This window comes from Poromitra crassiceps (genome assembly GCF_964638095.1).
Source record: "Poromitra crassiceps genome assembly, contig: HAP1_SCAFFOLD_324, whole genome shotgun sequence".
Lineage (NCBI taxonomy): Eukaryota > Metazoa > Chordata > Actinopteri > Beryciformes > Melamphaidae > Poromitra > Poromitra crassiceps.
Window position 1 is genome coordinate 7,957 of NW_028152078.1, and position 23,976 is coordinate 31,932.

At 44.4% G+C, this 23,976-nt stretch overlaps 1 protein-coding gene across 1 annotated transcript in view; it reads left to right on the plus strand.

The window, feature by feature from the left end:
- Positions 1-21,190: 21,190 nt before the first annotated feature.
- LOC310771059 (nephrocystin-1-like) overlaps positions 21,191-23,976 on the plus strand; it is a gene marked incomplete at both ends in the record, with an annotated part of 52,173 nt that continues 49,387 nt past the window's right edge. Inside the window, 3 exons of the mRNA XM_083663739.1 lie at positions 21,191-21,216; positions 22,802-22,850; positions 23,010-23,097. Coding sequence (XP_083519865.1) covers positions 21,191-21,216; positions 22,802-22,850; positions 23,010-23,097 — 163 coding nt within the window. The remainder of the gene's footprint in view (positions 21,217-22,801; positions 22,851-23,009; positions 23,098-23,976) is intronic.

The window sequence follows — 23,976 nt, forward strand, 5'->3', positions numbered from 1 at the left end:
TTGTGGGGTTGTTTTGGCGTGGGCTACGGCTGACAGTAGCCCCGGACCTGTGTGTGATAAAGAATAAAGTGCGGTGACTAGATCCTGACTCTCGCCTCGTATGGGGCAGCGTAAGGGACAAATTTAAGACTACTGAGAAGCCGTCGGAGGCTATATCTTTGCCAAAGCCAGCTATGGATCTGGCCAATGATATGCCGGCACCGGCAACTGAGAGACCGTCGGTGAGAAAAGAGAAGCCGACTATTCATTTGTCTTACCAAGCAATCCACTGGATCGGCTATTGGATCGGCTGGTCATTAGCTTGTCTAGGCTAGCTACTAGCTTGGAGAGGCTAGCAACCCATTGGATCGGCTGGTCATTAGCATTTCTAATCCCACATAGGATAAGCAATAACCACGCCCTGTGGCGCCCGGATTGGCCAGGAGCAACACTGGAGGGCACGCAGCCCAGCGATTTCATGAACCAATTGAATAGCTCTTGAGAACGGACAGCGATTTCGAGAGCGGACATTGAAATGAATTATGGTCACCTACCTTCCTTAGCATAGTAATAATAATAAGCATAATAATTGTAATCTACACAATGTGTACACAATCTACAAAAACATGCAATAATATAAACGGTGTTGTGTTCACGTTCATAGCTCATATAATATAATGTATCATATCGTTAATTTCAAGCTCAATTCTTACCCAGAGAAAAGGTACAGCACTGAAAATGTAACAAGCAATAGTTTTTTAAACATCTTTATTTTAAAAGATGAAAAACCCCAGGTGCTTTAGTCCCAAGCTTCAATGCTCCTGGCCAATCCCGGCGCCACAGGGCGTGGTTATTGCTTATCCTATGTGGGTTTAGAAATGCTAATGACTAGCCGATCCAATGGGTTGCTAGCCTCTCCAAGCTAGTAGCTAGCCTAGACAAGCTAATGACCAGCCGATCCAATAGCCGATCCAGTGGATTGCTTGGTAAGACAAATGAATAGTCGGCTTCTCATTTCTCACCGACGGTCTCTCAGTTGCCGGTGCCGGCATATCATTGGCCAGATCCATAGCTGGCTTGGGCAAAGATATAGCCTCTGACGGCTTCTCCGTAGTCTTAAATTTGTCCCTTACGCTGCCCCATAGCCTCGTTCCTGACAATGCTACAATATGGTATGATTTGGATCAGATTTGATTAGACCCACCACTATTTCATTTTGCATCAGTGGACTGCAGCAGCATTCAATTACTCATACAGTATTTCCAGACCTAATGTCAATAAACTGCATTGTAAACATTACACAAGGTGACACCATATCATCTGCTTATTTAGTCAGTGAATTTACGGACTAAGCTGAAAGTTGGCTGTCCTTGATGCAATTCATGCAACACTTCGCTACCCAGAAAGTCGGCAGATGCACTCCGGTTTTGATATTAAGCTGAGTCCGCCCACCCAGGCCAGCTACAGCATGCTATCCTCCCTGCCCCATGCTCCCTGCTCAGCGGACTAGCAGAGGGAGGGAGGGAGGTCTAACCTGTGTGTGTGCTGGGGAGCGGCAGGCAGTGAAATTTGGGCACAACATTAAAACGAACGGCTCTCAAGTAGGACTCGGTTCCCTTCGTTCATAGCAAAGAGCCGTTCAATAGATTCGGGTCGTTCGCGAACGTCACAACACTAGCAACCACTTCAAAGAATGACAGCAGCCTGCAGCCAGCATCACATTTCTGCTCAGAAATAATGATAAATAACCATGCCAAGAACTTATTATAAATAAATATCAGCCTTACCTTTAGAAGATCTTCTTTCTTGACTTTGTGCTTGCGAAATTGTTCATTAAATCCACAAAGTCTATTCCCATGACTAGTTGAGAGTCAATAGCCATCAGGGAGAGCGCAGACAGTCGTTTCTGATTCATAGTCGTCCTGAGTTCATTCTTCACTCTTTTGAGTTGATAAGATCTCTCCCCCGGCTGCTCCTGCTGCTTGTCTAGCCTTCCATGATCCCCTTCGCCTGCCAGACCCGCCTTGTTGCCCTCCTCCTCCTCCTCCTCCTCCTCCTCCTCCTCCTCCTCCTCCTCCTCCTCCTCCTCCTCCTCGGCCTCGCTCACGCTGTTGTTGCCCCGCCGGTCGCTCTCCTCCTCCAGGTGCGTCTGCCGGGGCCGCGATGCAACTTCCCCCCGCTTGCTGCTGCCTCCTCCTCGCTGTTAGCTCCAGTCTCACTCCCCGAGTCCGACTCGGACAAGTGCCTGGCCTGTCGGCTGCTGCCCTCGGCCTCTCGTGCCTGGTGGTTCCCGCTTGCTGCTGTAGTGTGTGTTGTCTGTGGTTTTGACGCATCTCTTATCCCTTGCATTTCACTGTATCCACTTGAAGTTATAGAGGTCACTCACAGATTAACCGTTTACTGGTTTCTCCAAGCAGGTGTGAACAATCCTTTCTTTTACAGCGAAAATGCACAGGTCCAAAGCAAAACAACTTTCTGTAGAAATAATCCACATGAGTGTCCAAGAAAACAATATTTCACAGAACAGTAGTCCAAAAGTATTCCAAGTTAAATGATGATGGTCAAAAAACTGTATCGAGCCAAACTTGTGCAGCAACCTCCTTCTTTCACCAACTACTGACTAATGAGATTGATTAGCTGATTCCCACTTGTGCCACTAGGCGACGTACTTCGGCAATAAACATTGCAATACACTCAGTAAACTACGCATCAGAACAAACAACAGAAATATACAATAAATCACCAATTATCATGTGTTGACCAAACAAATACGTCATGGCGATTTTGGCTCTCACAAACTATACTTGTCATTTAGCCTTCAAAACTATTATATTTACTCTGCCCAATTAAAAAACATAGCTCTTTGGTGTGATGATAAGTATGTGGCAAGATGGAAAGAGATTGAGACTGAATGCAGGGGGATTCCAATACAAGCAATGAGTGGAGATCATAAGCTAACATTATCTCAACAGAATTATCTGAGTCCCTTTACATTGTTTACTCTGTGTACTTGGTTTGATGTCATAAAACAACTGAAATTGAGGTCGCAGGTGAAACAACTCAGATGGATTGCATATGACACAGATTGTAAGCCAAACTGCATGAGTTCCAGATTCAAATCCTGGGCTGATAGAGGTATTACTGCCTATTGTAATATAATGGAGGGAGATACATTAGAGAGCTTTCAAACACTAAGTAAAAAATATGACTTGGAGAAGGACAATTTTTTTGGATACTTGCAGGCACGACACTATTTATTGAAAGAAATTAAGATTGGGGAAATAACTCGGGAACCCAGTGGTCTAATACAATTAATGGTAATGGCATACAAAAGTAATTCTAAATCAATAGTCTCAAAATTGTACCAGGGAATTCTAATGGGAAGGGGAAATACTACAAATGATATAAAAAAAAGATGGGAAAAAGAACTAAACGATACAATAACTGAACGTGAATGGGAGAATATGTGTGAAACAGTCTTTTCTACTTCCTGCTCCTTGCAGTGGCGTGAATTTAGTTGGAAGAACCTTATAAGGTTTTTTATTACACCTAAAATGAAACCATATATGTCACCAGTAAACCATACATGCTGGAGAAACTGTGGGTCTGATGAGGCAAACCATTTCCACATCTTCTGGGGTTGCCCAAAGTTAAAGCCGTTTTGGGAGAGTGTCTGGGAAACCATTAACCAAATTCTTGGCTGGCAAGTCACACTAACATGTAAATCACTGTATATGGGTGATATACCAGAACATATATCAGGAAATGATAAATACCTTCTTAAAATTGTAACTGTGGCTGCAAAGAAAGCGATCACTCGTAGATGGTTGCAGGCCGACTCTCCCACAGTAGAAAATTGGCTTGAAATCATTAGAGAAATTCATGAAATGGAGAGACTGACCTTTCTGTATCAGTATTACCTGTTATATACAAGGCTGGTATCAGTATTACCTGTTATATACAAGGCTGTATGAGTATTACCTGTTATATACAAGGCTGTATCAGTATTACCTGTTATATACAAGGCTGTATGAGTATTACCTGTTATATACAAGGCTCTATCAGTATTACCTGTTATATACAAGACTGTATCAGTATTACCTTGTTATATACAAGGCTGTATCAGTATTACCTGTTATATACAAGGCTGTATGAGTATTACCTGTTATATACAAGGCTCTATCAGTATTACCTGTTATATACAAGGCTGTATCAGTATTACCTTGTTATATACAAGGCTGTATCAGTATTACCTGTTATATACAAGGCTGTATGAGTATTACCTGTTATATACAAGGCTGTATCAGTATTACCTGTTATATACAAGGCTGTATCAGTATTACCTGTTATATACAAGGCTGTATGAGTATTACCTGATATATACAAGGCTCTATCAGTATTACCTGTTATATACAAGGCTGTATCAGTATTACCTTGTTATATACAAGGCTGTATCAGTATTACCTGTTATATACAAGGCTGTATGAGTATTACCTGTTATATACAAGGCTCTATCAGTATTACCTGTTATATACACGCACACACACCCACACCCACACACACACACACACACACACACACACACACACACACACACACACACACACACACACACACACACACACAGTCTATATATATATATATATATATATATATATATATATATATATATATATATATATATATATATATATATAGAGGACCTCTTCCATCCATCCATCCATCCATTCATATATCTATCCATCCATCTATCTATCTATCTATCTATCTATTCATCGATCGATCGATCGATCTATCTATCTATCTATCTATCTATCTATCTATTTATCTATCTATCTATCTATTCATCGATCGATCGATCAATCGATCTATCTATCTATCTATCTATCTATCTATCTATCTATCTATTCATCGATCGATCGATCTATCTATCTATCTATCTATCTATCTATCTATCTATCTATCTATCTATCTATCTATCTATCTATCTATCTGGGGACCACAATGGAAATAAGCCTTCGGGCTTTATTGTGTTTTTATCCTCGGTGATATGTTGTCTTATGTCCTGTTTTTATCACCAAATAAAGTCAATCAATCAATCAATCAATCAATCTATCTATCTATCTATCTATCTATCTATCTATCTATCTATCTATCTATCTATCTATCTATCTACCTACCTACCTACCTACCTATCTATCTATCTATCTATCCTATCAATCTATCTATCTATCTATCTATCTATCTATCTATCTATCTATCTATCTATCTATCTTATCTATCTATCTATCTATCTATCTATCTATCTATCTATCTATCTATCTATCTATCTATCTATCTATCTATCTATCTATCTATCTATCTATCTATCTATCTATCTATCTATCTATCTATCTATCTATCTATCTATCTATCTATCTATCTATCTATCTATCTATCTATCTATCTATCTATCTATCTCTGACAGAAAGGCGTAATCCAACGACGTTGCCACTTGGGTGGACGTAACCTCGCGTCACCAGGCTCTTCTCGGGGAGAAAAGGGTGGAGTTGCAACCATGCAACTAAATGACCATAAAGTGTGACGCTGTTACAATACAGTAGGTGGCGGTAATGCAACAATTAAGAATGCCAACCGCCATAAAACACCAGAGGAGGAGAAGAAGGAGAAGAAGGAGAAGAAGAAGAAGAAGAAGAAGAAGAAGAAGAAGAAGAAGAAGAAGAAGAAGAAGAAGAAGAAGAAGAAGAAGAAGAAGAAGAAGAAGAAGAAGAAGAAGACTGTTGCCCAGCGACCAATGGCAGGACGTCTGCATGTTTGCTAACGCTAGCTAGTGCTGTCAGATGGAGTAGCAGCATCTGCAGAGCTGCACATGTGGGCTGTTTATCTTTGTGCAAATGCCTCCAAAACGAAAAGGACCTTTGCAACTTGTCCAGAGAGACACGGACGACATCAAACGACAGGTTTGTTAGTAAACTATGGTTGAATGTAGCCTCAACGAGAGACTCATCAGAATGACTGATGAGTCTCTCGTTGAGGCTAGGTTGAATGTAGCCTGGTATCCAGCTCCATATGAATCACAGTTGTCAGCAGCACCTACTCTTCATTCAGCACTTTCATTGGGGCTGGTTACCAGGCTAGGCTGAATGCAGTCGCTTGAGTCTTGATCTACGAGCTGTGCTGTCTGTGAGTTCCTTTGTACCACGCTTCTGTATTTCACTGTGATGTTCTGTCGACACCAGGAAATGAAAGGTACCATGTAACGTTACAGGCGGCTGAACTGAAACAAAGTTTGTGTAGTAGATCCTGTCATCACGCATACCAGATAGGAGAGGTACTATGCACACACGTATCCAGATAGAACAGCAAGTCAAGTCAGAGCAATTCAACAGCCCAGTATCATTCAATTCAATATAAGAAAGAAAACTCAATTTCTTAGACTTTTAAAAGTAAAAAAAAAAAAAGGATCAAAACACAAGTGCTATGTATATAAGAAGAATTTAAATTAAATCGTCTGCGGGAACAAATCAAATCACTTTGAATCAAAGTCATTTACACAACCAAGATATTTTCTCAAGACTAGAATCATCAAAGTTGAGTCCCGAGTCACCAGAAACCTAGCCCCAGAAGTGACCCTACTACCGTACTCTGTATATTATATTTAATATACTCGTGCACATAGTGTTCCAATAGGCAATAAAGGGGAAAGGCTGTTCAAAACGCTCTCCTGTCTCAGACGTCCGATTGCAGATCCGAAGATATGATAGTCCTCCTACGGAAGCCAGTAATTTAGCCCACCTGGGCAGACTTTTCCAGCCCATAATTGTTAATACTTGGCCAATAAGTATGTAACATACAACATAAAATTAACAGTAATAACTTCATTTAATGTAGAATGCAAAGGACATGTAACTGCCTTGTTACACTCGCATTCCAGCAATATTGTTATTTACCGCGGCTCTTACTGTGGCTGGTTGGATGCTCCAAGCCAGCAAGCAGCACTCTGCCTTGGCTTGGAAACGGCTATCCGCCCGGAGGCACCCTCCCGGTCCTCTGCTCCGAGGCTCGCGCAGTGAGCCAGCCAGCGTCTACGCACTCCACAGCGCTGTATTTACATCATATTGTGTTTGTACACAGACTTATTGAAACGTGACCGGTAGCTTTCAGATTTGTCCGGTAAAATACATAATTTTGCGGTGCGGAGCGGTGCCGGCTTGTTCTGCCCCAAATCGAGTGGGATCCATAATGTGGATCCCACTCGATTTGAGGGCAGAACAAGCCCTACGCAGCATTCAAGCACCAGGATGGGCCAACGTCAACTCCAGTCCCTCCCACTTTCCAATGGTCAAATCAAACTCCTCCACAGGCTATGTCCCGCCTCTCTAGCCTGTTTCAGTGGGAATACATCACACAGACCCATTTCAGCTTGTCTTTAAACTGTGTGTACTAGTCATTTGACTCGAATGGCCACCTCTGCTCTGGGCTGTTTCTCTAACCCAGGTTGACAGTCTGCTGCAGGATGTGCAGAAGAGTCGGTGTGGAGCCACTGAAGAGGCGTTTCACAAACAGACAGACAGGCAGACAGACAGACAGACAGACAGGCAGACAGACAGACAGACAGACAGGCAGACAGACAGGGAGACAGACAGACAGACAGACAGACAGACAGGCAGACAGACAGACAGGCAGACAGACAGACAGGCAGACAGACAGACAGACAGACAGACAGGCAGGCAGACAGACAGACAGACAATGTGTCCACTTAACAAACAGGACATGTGATGTCCATGACAATGTGTCCACTTAACAAACAGGTGTCGAGAATTGCAGACCTCGGCTCAGAAGATGATGGGAACACTGAAGAAGCTGACCAAGGTTAGTGCCATACTGTCATACCTTTAGATTACACTTAAAGGACGTCACCGGAGAAAAAAACACAGATTTATTTGCACATGATCTCAAACATATCTGAAAACTGAATTAAAATCAACTCTCAATAACTGTCAAACTAAATGAATTCAAATCAAGTCTCAATAACTGTCAAACTAAATGAATTCAAATCAAGTCTCAATAACTGTCAAACTAAATGAATTCAAATCAACTCTCAATAACTGTCAAACTAAATGAATTCAAATCAACTCTCAATAACTGTCAAACTAAATGAATGCAAATCAACTCTCAATAACTGTCAAACTAAATGAACGCAAATCAACTCTCAATAACTGTCAAACTAAATGAACGCCTGCAAATTGTTTACAGTTTTGGGATATGTGTTAGATCATGTGCAAAACAAATCAGTGTTGTTCTCCTTTTTTCTAAGATTATTTTTGGGGGTATTTTGTCTTGATCAGATAGGACAGTAGGCAGACAGGAAAGGTGGGGAGAGAGAGAGGATGACATGTGGCAAACGACCACGGGTTGGATTTGAACCCGGGTCGGACACGTGAAGAACAGCCTTTGTGGTGCGCGTTCTACCAGGTGAGCCACCAGGATGCCCAGAAGTTCTCCTTTAAGCCTAAATAAGCTGTAAAGAGTTCAGCAGTAGAATAAGCCTCAAGTTCTGCATCACAAAAATGACAAACAACTAATATGACCTGTTTTCTTTGGTCTTTTCCAGACAGTTTGATGTAACCCTACTATATTGTGTTGTGTCTGATCAAAGCTGACTCTTAACCTAAACTGAAACAATAACCTGCTGTCTGTGTTGCCGTCAGGCCGATGAGCCGGCTCCGGTGGGGAACTACAAGCAGAGGAAGCAGGAGGAGGAGAGACGACTGCAGGGCCTCATGGAGCATCTCCACAGCCTCTCTCTGGAGCTTTCACCTCCAGGACCCAGCGCTGCTGCACGGTAGGGGTGGGCCATATGGCCCTGAAATAATATCACCGTATTTCAGGCTATTTCTGCCATAACCATATTCTTGACGATATGACAAAATATGTTATTATTAGTTTCAAGAACATGCAACAAAATAAGTGTGTTGTATTCAGCTTATGTTCAGACGCGGGGGTGGGCCAAATTCTTCCGGGTCGTGTTAACACTTCAGGTGGTCACGGCGCGAAATATAAAAGAACGTCAAATAAGAGAGTTGTTCTTGTAGCGGACAGTGCAGGGGGTAAAACAAAGAACGTAGCCTACTACTTTGAGCTCGGTACACAGCAAGTAAGCGGAGTATCCACTGTTAGCCAGGTCAGATAACGTTATCATCGACAATGACGAGCACTTTCTTGTAAAACATACCTGGACTCCAACAAAGAAAGCTTAAGATGGTTTTCTCTCCTCCGAGCGCAGCTCGAGCCACTTACGTCTATAAGACCCGCAGACGTTAACGTAATTCCCTGGAATGCGAGAATTAACGAGCCAGTTACATGGCATTGCATTCTTAGACATTGCCGTTTGCTTTTATTTGGTATGTTACATGCAATTGGCTAAATTATTAGTTAATTCAGAGTTAGATGATATTGGAGCAGCCAGCCATTTTCTTTTTCTTTCTTTTTTTTGCCGGAAGTCGTCACACGACCACACAACCGGGTCAAATGGTCGTGGCTACATAAGGTGAATATGTCAGCAGAAACGTAACGTAACAGTTTGCCTTCAAATGTTCAAATATGCTTTAAGTATCACCGTGGTTTGTTGTACAGGTTCTTTTGTAACCAAACCACTTCCACACTACTGAATCCACTCCCCTTTTTGGAGTTAACTCCTCCCCCACAGAGCCGCTTTCAACAAGCCATGCTTGTTGTTGCTGTGCAGTGTGCATACTGTCACACTGTTACGCAGCGTAACTGTCTGCGTAACAGACGCAGCGTAACTGTGTGACGTCGTTACATCAACAAGTCGCAATATTGTCATTATATTCCCCCGTTTTGTTCCTCCCTATTTCCCCCCAATTGTACTTGGTCAATCCCCTGCTAGGCTGTCCTGGTCGTTGCTCCTCCACCTCTGCTGAGTTGTAAAGTAGCATAATGTGTCCTCCAATACATGTGCAGAGTCACCAGCTGCTTCTTTGTAGCTGACAGCAAGGAGGAGTTTCACCAGCAGGACGTAGCGCGTGGGAGGATTACGTTATTCTCCTCCCGGAATAGGCTCCCCGAACCGACCAGAGGAGGCACTAGTGCAGCGACCAGGACTCATATCCTGAATCCGGCTTCCCACCCGCAGACACGGTCAATTGTGCCTGTATGTACGCCCGACAAACTGGAGGTAACACAGGGGCATACATGTTACACTAGGTGCAGGTGTGTGGAACAGGAATCAAGGATCAAGGATCAAGGATCAAGGATCAAGGAAACTTTATTGTCATATGCAGCAAGCTACAATGAAATTTAAAAGCCTCGGCCCATGACTTTGCTGTACAGTAGAAAAAAATAGAATACAGAAATAAACATGATAAAAGGTTAAAAAAAAGTTAAAGGGTTAAAAAAAAGTTAGAACCACATGAAAGACAGTTAAAGTGCATTTAAGGGACATTTAAGTTGTAGTGCAAACTGTGCTTGTCCATAAAGTGCAATGTCTTTATATGTAGTGCAAAAGGAGTCTGAATAAAGTTCAGATAAAACTACTTGGAGTTCAGGCTCTGTATGGCTTGTGGGAGGAAGCTCTTCCTCAGCCGCTCAGTCCTTGTTTTGAGGCAGCAGAGACGCTTGCCAGACGGAAGCCACTGGAAGATGGCATGGTGGGGGTGCAAACCGTCCTTGATGATCCTCTTGGCTCTGGTGCTACACCTCCTGGTGTAGATGTCCTCGAGCGAAGGCAGAGCAGATCCAGTGATGCGCTCCGCACACCTCACCACCCTGTGCAGTGCCTTCTTGTTCTGGGAGGAGCAGTTACCAAACCATGTAGTGATGCATCCTGACAGCACAGACTCAATCGTGGCGGTGTAGAAGGACTTTTGCAGCGCTGAAGAGATTTTAAACTTCCTCAGCCGCCTAAGATGGTACAGGCGCTGCCTCGCTTTCTTCACTACCGCGATGGTGTTTGTGGACCAGGTCATGTCTGCTGAGATGTGCACACCAAGGTACTTGTAACTGCTCACGAACTCCACCGTGGACCCATTTATCTCCAGCGGCATGTGCTGTGCTCTCTGCCCCTTCCTTCTGAAATCGACCAGCATTTCTTTTGTTTTGGTGACATTCATGTCCAGGTTGTTGTTCTTACACCATGATGTCAGCCTCTCCACCTCACTTCGGTAGGCCGTCTCGTTGTTGTTCTCGATCAGCCCCACCACCACTGTGTCATCAGCAAATTTCACTATGACGTTGGAGCTGTGGGTGGCTGTGCAGTCATGTGTGTAGAGAGGGAAGAGGAAAGAGCTGAGCACACAGCCCTGAGGGGCACCGATGCTGAGGGTGCGCATGCTGGATGTGCGGTTTCCAATCTTCACCACCTGCGGTCTGTCTGTCAGAAAGTTCAGTATCCAGGAGCGGAGTGAAGGGCTCAGTCCCAGGCTCCTGAGCTTACCGTCCAGAATGTGGGGGTCTATGGTGTTGAACGCCGAGCTGTAGTCAATAAACAGCAGGCGTGCATAGTTCCCCTTACCGATGTCCAGGTGGGAGAGGGTGGTGTGGAGTACGTGAGAGATGGCATCATCTGTGCTCCTGTTTGGGCGATATGCAAACTGCATGGGGTCAAGGTTGCTGGGTAGTGATGCTTGGATGAGATTTTTGATGAGCTTCTCAAAACACTTCATCACTATAGATGTTAAAGCGATGGGGCGGTAGTCGTTTAGGCAGGCAGGGTTCTTTTTCTTTGGAACGGGGATGATGGTAGACTTTTTGAAGCAGGAGGGGACGATAGAGCTGGCCAAGGATAGATTGAATATGAAGGTGAGGATTGGTGCTAGCTGGTCTGCGCAGGCTCTCAGCACTCTGCCTGGAATGCCGTCTGGGCCAGCAGCCTTCCTGATGTTCACCCTCCTTAGCGTTGTTTTCACATCCAGCTCTGTCACAGTTAGTGAGCAGTCACCTCCTGGGTCTAAGCAACAGAATCTGTTTGTTAAATGTAAACTAAAAAGCTTTTCATACAACATCTAAGACAAACAGCTTGTTGAATTGTTGAATCTCAACTAGGGCTGCACAATTAATTGTATTTTCATCGTCATCACAATATGAACATGCGCAATAAACACATCGCAAAGACTGCCTGAAACGCAATGAATAACAAAAGTGGTTTTATTTACACGCGTCTTGCATTCCCACTCAGCATCGGATCATTTTGTCTTGTGTTGTAAATCCAGCGTACACCTTTCCCTTGCAACAGTGCGCTCCGCCCCTCTGCCAAAGCCCAAACACGCTGTGTGTAGTTTCAGCTAGAGTCAGTGTGTATTTCATTTCTTTATTCAGTGGGCATAGGCTATGTTTGGGGTCTATATTAGCATTATTAAAGCAGAAAGACATAGGAACTGTATAGCTAATATGCATGCTTTAATATCTGTTTATTTATCGCAAGTCGTATCGTCATCGCTATATTGAACAATGTTATCGCACATCGCAGACTCTGTGTAGGTGCCGGACAATCCAAATAAAGTGTTACCATCTCGCTAATCTTTTACTACTAAGGCCCCTTTCACTATTTCTATAAAATGGCTTCTTATAACCAGGTCTAACAATTGTTTTTCCATCTTCTCGAATAATCATGAAAAAGAGGTTTTCTGTAAAAAATAAATAAAAGAGACAAAAAGGCACTCTTCAATCTGTTTGCATGACTGCAAAATAAATTGCTTATTTGTTAAGCGGAACTCATGGTCGGGTGTCAAGCTGTCACGCTGCAGCTGGCGAACCTGCCGGCGTGCAGCTCCCCGAAAAAGTAATATAATATAATATAATATAATGTAATATAATGGAATATAATATGATTATAATATAATATAATATAATATGATATAATATGATACAATATGATACAATATGATATAATATGATATAATATAATGTAATATAATATAATATAATAATATCATATCATATCAGAACATATCATATCATATATCATAATATAATGTAATGTAATGTAATGTAATATAATGTGATATAATATAATATAATATAATATAATATAATATAATATAATATAATATGATATAATATAATATAATATAATATAATATAATATAATATATTATAAACCGGCTCTCTCAAATCAAGCAATCTGATTGGTTCACAGCCATTGTATAATTCCAGTAACCGAGTTCAATAACCCATGGCCATGGGTTATTGGTTGCCATGGCAACTCTCTTACTAAAAGGCAGCGCTGCGCTCGGGCCAAACAGCTTTCTCCTGATCTGCTGTATGGAGGGTCACTAGTCGTCATTATGGACGCATGATGGCGCAACTCTCTTACTAAAAGTACCTCAAAAACAAAATGGCGGAGACAACTTTCAGATCCTTGTGAATCGATCTTCGCTTATAACTTTACTAATACTTCGCAGAAAATGATGATTTGTACAAGAATAGACGCGGGCTAATGTCTTAACCCCTCTCTCGCGCGCCCTCACTCTTAACCCCGCATTTCTAAATAAGACGTAACGTTACTTGGTCGGCATACGGCTCTGGTGTCGGGCTTTGGAAAAGCTCTCAGCAAGCGCCAGGATTGGCCAATGTCGACTTCAGTCTCCAGAACGATCCAATCAAATCACCCGCACGTCTATCTTCTTGCTAGAGGTCCCGCCTTACAGAAGTGTTTCAACTGACTCTATCAGAATAAAATGCCAGTCGGACTTATAGTATTATTATTATTATATTATTATACTTGGAAACCGTTTTATAAAAGCAATATAGCACTCGAGCTGCATGGTGTTGTGGAATATATCTCGCTGATAAGCTGTTATCCCACTCGGCCTGCGGCCTCGTGGGATAACAGCTTACCAGCGAGATATATTCTCCACAACACACTTGCTCTCGTGATATATTGCTTAAATATAATATGATATGATATGATATGATATGATATAATATCATATAATATAATATAATATAATATAATATAATATAATATAATATAATATAATATTATAATATTCTATAATTTAATGTAATGTCGATGGGGAGATAACAGGAGCGAGTGAAAGCTATGACCAAGTATATGCACTACATTCTCTCCTTGGGCTAACTTCTACTCATTGAAATTCTAGTGAATTCACACCATTGACTCATTTTGCTGGGGACTCCCCTGGACCCCCTCATCAAGCTGACATTGGAGCATGTATGTCTAGTCTAGCTGCCGCCGTGCTGTCCTAAAGTTTCTCACTTGATCAATTGAACGGAGGACATTTTCTTTCATCTTGGCCTTTTTATTTGGTCTTAAAAATGTTGTCCATCATCTTGACTTCAAACAGCAGAGGGCGCTCACGCCCTTCAAACAGTGTTTCCACAGTTCTAGTCCTAGTAGAATCATTCTGAAATCTAGGCTGATACAGAGTGAGTGAACTAAAGAGAGAGTTCACAGTTGATACATAGCTATTAGTGTGTGTGGGGGAACAGTTCCAGGAAGTACGCTTGAATGCATCAAATAAAGCTGATAATATACAATTAGATTCTTTAAACGTCTTTAAACCCTTTCAAAGTACCTCACAAACGGCCCATTCTGCTGCAACTCTACACTGCTGCTTAATCCAGAAACTTACTTCCAGGAACTATGGCGAGGTCAAACAAATACAACAAATCAACTGGTCCATTGGAGTGAATGGAGATGACACAACTCTTATATCTCTATGGCTCTGGGCTGATAGGACTCACGCAAGGCAACTACACACCTTTATTTTCAGCCACTGTTTGGTGTGTGGTGAAGATCAGCCCCTAGACCAGTGGTTCCCAACCTTGGGGTCACGACCCCAATTGATGATGTCACTGATGATGATACTTATGATATTACCAATGTACTGAAATTCTGGGGTCCCTAGATTTTTGTGACGTCAATGTGGCATCACAAATCAAAAAAGGTTGGTAATCCATTTATACAAGTCAGATATTCATTCTGAAAGCTTTCCTGTCCATCAAACAGGCTGATGGAATTTCTCAATGTAACACGGTTCATAAATAAGCAGGAGAAATGCAGAAAGTTAAGTGATTAGAATAGAACAGTTGTGCATTCTGCAAGTCAAAGGAGCAACTTTGACTTGCAGGGCCCGGACACACCATACGCCGAAGCTATGCTGAAGCAATGCTGAAGCTACGCAGCGTGGAGGCAGTTTCATTTCAGCGTCCTTGTGAAGAGGCGAGACCGATCACACCAGCACGCGGGCTGCAGCGATAGTTTCAGCTTCTGTTCTATTTTTCAAGCGCGCTGCACCCGAGCTGCCAGGCACGAAGTCAATGCAAGTTGTGAGCAGGGGGAGGGCAGCGCCGAGCGAAGCGTTGAGGAAGAGAGAGTGCTTCTGGTGTGAATGGCAAGGCTCCTGCTCGAAGCTTCCGCGAAGTGCTGCTTCCCGGGACTTAAAATTTGGCCCAGGATTGCGAGAATCGTGCATATTTTTGTCAATTCCTGCAGATTTGTAAGTTATAATGCGGGAGAAGTCACGCAAACTGGTTTGTTGCCCTGTGTTTCAGAGGGGCGCGTTGCTGAGGATCATCAGGAAGACGGAAGATGGATGGTGGCTGGCGCAGGACACTAAAGGCAACAGAGGAGTCGTCCCTAAAACCTACCTGAAGGTACACAACCAGTCAACCAGCCATTTTGTGTCTCAAGATGACACTGATGACACCAGTTTATTTCATTGATTTTCACTCCTCCAGCTGTCACTGCCCTCTTCTCCACTGCCCAGTCACTTCTAGTCATACTATTACACTGCCCAGTCACTTCTAGTCATACTATTACACTGCCCAGTCACTTATAGTCATACTATTACACTGCCCAGTCACTTCTAGTCATACTATTACACTGCCCAGTCACTTCTAGTCATACTAATACACTGCCCAGTCACTTATAGTCATATGATTACACTGCCCAGTCACTTGTAGTCATACTATTACACTGCCCAGTCACTTCTAGTCATACTATTACACTGCCCAGTCACTTGTAGTCATACTATTACACTTTCCAGTCACTTATAGTCATACTATTACAGTGCCCAGTCACTTGTAGTCATACTATTACACTGCCCAGTCACTTCTAGTCATACTATTACACTTTCCAGTCACTTATAGTCATACTATTACACTGCCCAGTCACTTATAGTCATACTATTACACTGCCCAGTCACTTATAGTCATCACACAGCCAGCAAATTTGGCCTCCAGTAAAACATTTATAGGTGTGTCATCCATTTAACATCTACAAAATTCCAAAATCCACCTTGACAGTTTGTCCTGCTTCACACTCACACATCACATTATTTGGCCTCCATACTGTTTCAGGGCTCGACATTAACGGCTGCCCGGTTGCCCCGGGCAACCCAAAAAAAAATTGGGCAACCATTTCTTGGCCTTTGGTTGCCCCAGGGGCAACCACGTTTTAACATGCAACAAAATATGTACAGCAACAAACAGCAAAATATACACCAAATAAATATGTTTTAATACTTGTTGTGAGTGACATATATGTGATATTTTATTGCTGTTACAATCGGACCGATGTTACTAATTACCAGTCGGAACCTACTTGATGCATGCTGCACGTGCGGTGTGTATAAGGAGTACTGACTTGGACAGGTGATTAACGGGATTCCTTGTCTAATTAACGTTACACGCGACGCAACAAACGCACATTTCCCAGTGTCTCTGCCACAGGATTCCTCGTCTAATTAACGTTACACGCGACGCAACAAACGCACATTTCCCAGTGTCTCTGCCACGGGATTCCTCTCTAATTAACGTTACACGCGACGCAACAAACGCACATTTCCCAGTGTCTCTGCCATCACACTGGACATCAACACTAGCGGGAGATTTCTCCCCCTCCAGCAAATATACATGAATGTTAGGGGCGTAACGAACATGAACATCTTACTGAGACTTTTGATGTTCCTTTAATGAACAGTCAACTTAACTTTAAAAACAGAGCGACCTAACACAGCCAAAACCTAAACAAACTCAAAAAAAGCCTCGCCACCCACAGGCACACACACACACACACACACACACACACACACACACACACACACACACACACACACACACACACACACACACACACACACACACACACACACAGAGCAGGGATTAAAAAACCATGCCAACAAAACCCCACATATGCACAGAAAGCCAGGTTAACAAAACCACACCGGCTACTCACACTCAAATACAAATGACCAGCCCCTCCTCCCCCACAGTGCAGACTGCCCCCCTCAGCCCCCAAACACTGATGAAAGCCTCCACATCATTATTCATTTCATAGTACATGTACTCAATCCTGAGGCGAGCTGTGATCATCCCCCTGACCATAGCCACAGGATCAGTGGGCCCAGCACCTCTCACCTTGTTCCTACGTGTTAGCCAAATGGCTAGCTTAGCCTGCCCAAACAGGAAGTTCATCAAAGTACACACCTGTTTCCTTCTAAATGCATACACAGGCCCCAAAATGAAAACTTCGACACTGAAAACCTCACCCAGCTTCACACACAAACCATTCAAAACAGTAAAAACATGTACCAAACGGCGGCATTCATGAAAAACATGTACTACAGTTTCATTGGCATTACAGAAAGCACATTCACTGCCGACCCCTGGAGTAAACCGGGCTAGAAACCTATTGGTCGCCAGGGCGCCATGAAGCACCCTCCACTGTAAATCGCCAGACCTTTTAGGGAGAGGAAGCTTGTAGAGCACTCTCCACCTAAACTTTACAGGGCTCTGGTCCTCTATCACCTCCTCCCACTGATGCTCCCTGACATCCTGTAAGGCCCCCAGGTTCTTCACCTTAACACAGGCTGCATACAGAGCCTTGCTGCCTGCCTGTCTGAACCTCCCCAGGCTCGGAGTGGAGAAGCACAGCAGCCTCCCAGCCGCATCCTGCCAACCCCCATCCTCAGCAGCTATTTCCAGTTCCGGAAACGCTGGAGTCCCGTCCCCCTGTGGCACATTGAGGCAGTCCCGCACATTGTCCGGCAAGTTCCTCAGGACCTCCCTCAAGAAGCCCTCTACCAGTCTCAGGGAGGTCACCCCTGCCTGCTGTGCCAGCTCATGGGGGGATTTCCACCCCCCTCCCCCCGGAGACCATAGGTGGCCCAGCTTGGTTATTCCCCCGGCCATGAAGCGGTGTCTCAGCGTGGCAGAGCATGTAGACCCCAGTGGCAGCAAAGGGTTGTGGAAGATGGGCTCCTCCCACAGCCATGGCCCCGGCACTACACCTCCCCCTCGTGTAGGCCTCAGCAGTCTCCAGGCTCTCAGAACAGAAGTGTAGAATCCTGAGAGCCCCGCTGTGTCCAGACCGTCATGCTCCATCAGGAATAACTGGCGGTCCAGACCTAGACCACCAGCCTTCCGCAGCAGCGCACGCGCCGGTTCTCCCCAACAGACACCAGCATGGTACAGCAGTCTTTGTGCCACCTGGAGCCGAAAGGCTGCCACTCTGCTCTCCAGATGTATCAGCCCTTGTCCCCCCTCCTGGACAGGCAGGTAGAGAACAGCGGCCCTCAACCAGTGATGGCCCGACCAGAAAAGATCCACAAGCTTCCTCTGGATTTCGGCCAGTAGGCCTCCAGGGGGATTGAGCACAGCCAGCTTATGCCACAGGGAGGACGCTACCAAGTTATTGATAACCAGCACCCTACCCCTGTAGGACATAAAAGGCAATAACCACTTCCATTTAGCAAGTCTGGCATCGATAGCCTGTAGCCTCCCCTCACAGTTCTGTGCTACATACCCCTCCGAGCCCAGGTACACCCCCAACAGTTTCACACCTGTGTGACTCCACTGCAGGCCCCCAGTTAGTGGTGGAGGCACCCCCCCCCCTCCCACCGCCCACACTGCAGAGCCTCACTCTTACCCCAGTTAACCCTGGCAGAAGAAGCCCTCTGATAAATACGGAGACAGTCCTCCACTGCGCTAGTGTCCTGCCCATCCCTGACCAGCACGGTCAGGTCGTCAGCATAGGCTGAGAGACAGACCGGTAGGCTAAACCCTAGCTGAGGTGCACAGACTCCCTGCAGCCTTCTCCTTAACAGACAGAGCAGAGGCTCTATGGCCAAAGTATAGAGCTGGCCTGAAAGTGGGCAGCCCTGGCGAATACCCCTACCTACCTGCACCGGCCTGCTGAGGCCCCCACCCACCTTGACAAGACATGAAACATTATTATACAACATTTTTACCATTGCACAAAAATGTGGCCCAAAACCAAAACTCTGCAGCACTTTAAACAGATACCCATGGTCAACTCTGTCAAAAGCTTTCTCCTGGTCTAGGGAGATAAGCCCAAAGTCCAGGTTGCAATGATGAGATAAATCCAGCATGTCCCTTATTAGACACAGATTGTCCGACATCGAGCGCCCAGGGACACCGTACGATTGGTCCTGGTGTACCACAGACGCAATGCACAAGTTCAGTCTGTTCGCGAGGCATTTGACCACCACCTTATAGTCCGCGGTGAGCAGTGCCACGGGCCTCCAGTTTTTTAGCGTGCACAAGTGCCCCTTCTTGGGCAGGAGAGCCAGAACTGCACGTCGGCAGCTCAGCAGCAGCTCCCCAGCCCGAACGCATTCACACACCGCGCTGTAAAAGTCCTGGCCGATAATGTCCCAGAAGGCCTTGTAGAAATCCACAGGCAAGCCTTACATCTTACTGAGAGGGAGAGAGCTATAGCTAACAGCTAAGCTAAGTATAACTAGCGTGTTAGCTAGTTCTAGTCTGAAAAGCATGTAAACAGCGGTGAGAGAGTCTGTAAAAGGAGGAGAGACCCGCGAGTGCTTCTGCAGAACTAGTGCATGTTGTGTACAGCGGGTAATGAGCCGCCACCCGCTGTTATGAAGATTAAAGCGAGATTCACGGAGTTGAGAGCAGACAAACACTTGCAGCTGCATCCTCTCAGTCCTGCACATGACGCCTTCAGGAGCCGTCGGTAAACCACGCGCGTGTGGCCTTTGAGTGACTAATGTTTCACAACAAAATAAATAACCTGTCTCAAACAATGACTGATATCACAGGATGTAGTGAAGATTGCAATGTACATTTAATTTGTAAAGAGTGTAAAGAGAAATATTGTATTAAGAGATACATAGAGATAGCCTACATCAGTGGTTTCCAAACTTTTCGTGTCCAAGGCACACCAAATGGCACTACAAAATCTCAAGGCACACCTATATAGCCTAAGTCTATCTGTGCAAAATAGCCTCTATTACTCTTATCACTCTAAATGTTTTTTATTTACTAATGTCAAATAAAATTTGACAAAATATATTACTCTAGGAATTAATTTGAAACTTTGCAAAATTACTACATCAAAGCAGCAACACACCCACTTTTTGTATAGTTTTACAATTTGCAATTGCAATAATGCAAAATCCCAAGGCACACCTGGACTTGTCCTAAGCCACCAGTGTGCCTAGTAGGCACACCATTTGGGAACCACTGGCCTACATTATGGTGTTGTTCTAACAGAGAGACATTCAGTTAATATGGCATTATTCTTCTAACACAGAAACATTCAGTTAGTTATTCTTCTAATACAGAAACATTCAGTCAATATGGTGGTCTTCTAACACCAGAGAGACACATTTCAAAAGGTGTCTTTCAATCCCACAGTGACTGTTAAGGGTGTTACTGAACCTTGAATTTGTGAATGAAATTCCACAAATGTATTATTATTATTATTATTATCATTATTACTACTACTACACCCGCTGCGTGCACTGAATAGGCCTATATATACTATAGACTATTATACTTACTTTTCTGTCACATCGTCATTATTAAGCCGGCTTATGACTGCATAGTATCTTAATTACTCAAAATATAAGGCGACTAAAAATGGCAACCATATTTTTATTTGGGCAACCATATTTTTATTCGGGCAACCAAAAGCTCTTGCCAGGTTGCCCCTCCGGCAACCACTTTTAAAAGTTAACGTCGAGCCCTGTGTTTACAGTTGAATGTGGGCTGAGAACATTTTTGAGATTTTCAAGTGGGCCATGAGTGGGAAAAGGTTGTGAACCGCTAGATGATTAAAACCGCTCACTGTACCAAAACATTTCAGAGTGGTTCTGGTGTCAACGATGATGAAGATGAAGATGATGATGATAATGATGATGAGGGGTCAGACGAGGAAGAGGAGGAGCAGGATGGTGAAGACATGGCCGAGGACCAAGACAAACGGAGGTGAGGTTCTCCGTTTTAAAAACTGGAATCTGTTGAGATTTGGTTTTACTGTGTTGTTTCCAGAGGTTCTTAGACCAGTTTTGTCCTTCAGATTATTCTGAGTGATGCGGTCAAATGAAAGGATCCCAGGACTATATTAGTTATAAAAAATACAGCACCAACACGAGGGTCGCAGGTTCGCGCCCGATGTTGCCTTGGTTGGATGCCCATACATGCACAATTGGCCGTGTCTGCGGGTGGGAAGCCGGATATGGGTACGTGTCCTGGTTGCTGCACTAGCGCCTCCTTTGGTCGTTGGGGTGGAATAGCATGATCCCTCCACGGGCTACATCCTGCCGGTGAAACGCCTCGCTATCCGGTGAAAAGAAGCAGCTAGCGACTGCACATGTATCAGAGGAAGCATGTGCTAGTCTACTACAACTTGCCCCAGGTCAGCAGAGGGGCTGCAGCAACGACGGGAACAGCTTAGACAGGTGGAATTGGCCGAGTACAACTGGGGAGAAAACAAAAACGACGACGACGACAACAAGTGATCAAAAGACGGAATTAATTTAGATTGAAATTGATGATGATGGTGTTTTAACACATTGACTGCCAGCCCTTTTTTCAATCCTGTAGGTAGCTTCTGCCAGGCCGTTTTTTGAGGATTCTGGCTCATTTTAAAAGAGCCGAGGATTCTTTTCTGCTTGGAGTTTGTGAACACAAAGTTCACAAAAGTACTAATAGAATGTGTGCTTTCTCTGTCTAAAAGAGTTAGTTTGTAGAGTTAGTAGTTATGTAGATATTAGCCGTTGAGTACAGCATGGTTTCAGCTGTCTGAGAGTGGAAGCTGAGATAATCGCAGTTTTGTGAAATTCAATCAAACAGGCAGAACAGTCACTTTAACGATTTATTTTTGGCATCAGTGAGAGATCAGACATCTAAACAATATAGTTCTGAACGCCCTCTCCTTCAACTCCTCCCTCCGTGGGCGTGTCTAGTGGCTTTCAGCCTGCGTTTGTCACAAGCTCGCTGCAGCCTCGCTCCCTGGCAGGCGGGTTTGAGCAGCCTCCCTCCCTGGCAGCGAGTGTATGAGAATGAGGCTCGTTCGTTTCTGGGTTTTCGGAATGCGTGCGATTCTGGCCTTTCTGCGGGCGTTTCAAAGTGTGTTTTACGCATAATATATTATGCAAATTTGCAATCCCCCGTGTGCTGCTGCTGGCGCTGCCCGAGAGCGGCGAGTCTGGTGACTGATGACTGTAAAATCGGCAAGCCATTTCCTTGTGAATGGAGGAAGCACCCGCCTGAGGCGGCTGCTTTTGGTTGACTTTATCTCTGTCGGGAGGGCACCGTCGCCACCTAGCTGGTCGGTAAAATAGATTATACACATTCTCTTCCTCCAATTCTGCTATGGGAGACGTAAAAGGGGTTGATCGATGTCCCACCGTCAAAAAAAAAAAATGTTTATGTAAGCCGAGATATCTCGTCCTTGGCACCTAACGGTTGGATCATGTAAGCCGAGATATCTCGTCCATGGCACTCAACGTGTTAATGATGCTTTCTCTGAATAATGTCAGTGTTTCCATTCCTCTCTGCTCTCTAACAGCACTGCTTCCCATTCCAACTGGTCTACTGTCAGGAAGGCTCTGACTGAGGTGAGACTCTCTCCACGCACCAAGTGTTCTGCACTGCATTGAGAATTCTTATTGTTTTCACTGTGTGTGTGTGTGTGTGTGTGTGTGTGTGTGTGTGTGTGTGTGTGTGTGTGTGTGTGTGTGTGTGTGTGTGTGTGTGTGTGTGATTGTGATGGACAGATTGATACGACCGATGTGCTCTCTGCCATGGGGGCGATCCCTTCAGGATTCAGACCATCAACTCTTAATAAACTGCTGGTGGAGGAAGGTTAGTACACACACACACACACACACACACACACACACACACTAACCCCTAAACAATTTTTTTTCAGCTTTCAACTAATGTATATGGCTTTTGAGGTGGTGTGTGAAGGTAAAATCTCTACATTTGAGACTAAACTGTTAGAATTCTACACGGTACACTGTGTCATTTTCAGGCAGTGAGAGTGCCCTCTAGGGGTTCAAACCTCCTTTTTTTGGGGCCTCCAAAATCGCCGATTTGATTCAGCGTTACGTCACGGTGAACCCCCCCTTTCCAGATACATCCATCTGCATCTCGCCCCGCCCACCGTGTACGTTCTCCCACCGGAAGTGTACGCGTACAGACCACAGACCTACTCCTTAAAAAAATAAAAGACTTGATATCTTTCTTTTCAAATCGGCGTAGGTATTATGATATTCTATGCTTGTGTGCATTAGTGTCTTTAGGATGATTGAATGTTTGCATGATTCATGACGATGTTGACAGACAATTCCCCCCAACATTGATCACATTCCCGGGGTTGATCTGGCTAGTTAATCGGCTAGCTATGCTACTAGCTAACGTTAGCTAGCAACTCGTCCATCCTGTTCATACCGCGCTAGTATGAGCTCCATGGTCGGCCTCTGAGGCCCAGGACAGCCCCCTCACCCCACCCACCTTCCATGAATCTGCCCAACTGCATACCCACTATTAGCACCCCTCCCCAGGCTACACACAGACCCCCGCCCGTCAGGACCTTGTCCTCCAGGGACCTACGTTACCCACTGGCTGGACCTTGCTGGCCCAGTGGCCCACACTTAAGCACCGCTCCCGGGGTACAGACAGCCAGCCGTCCCCCGGGAGCTATCAAACAAAAAGACTAATGCACACAAGCATAATAGA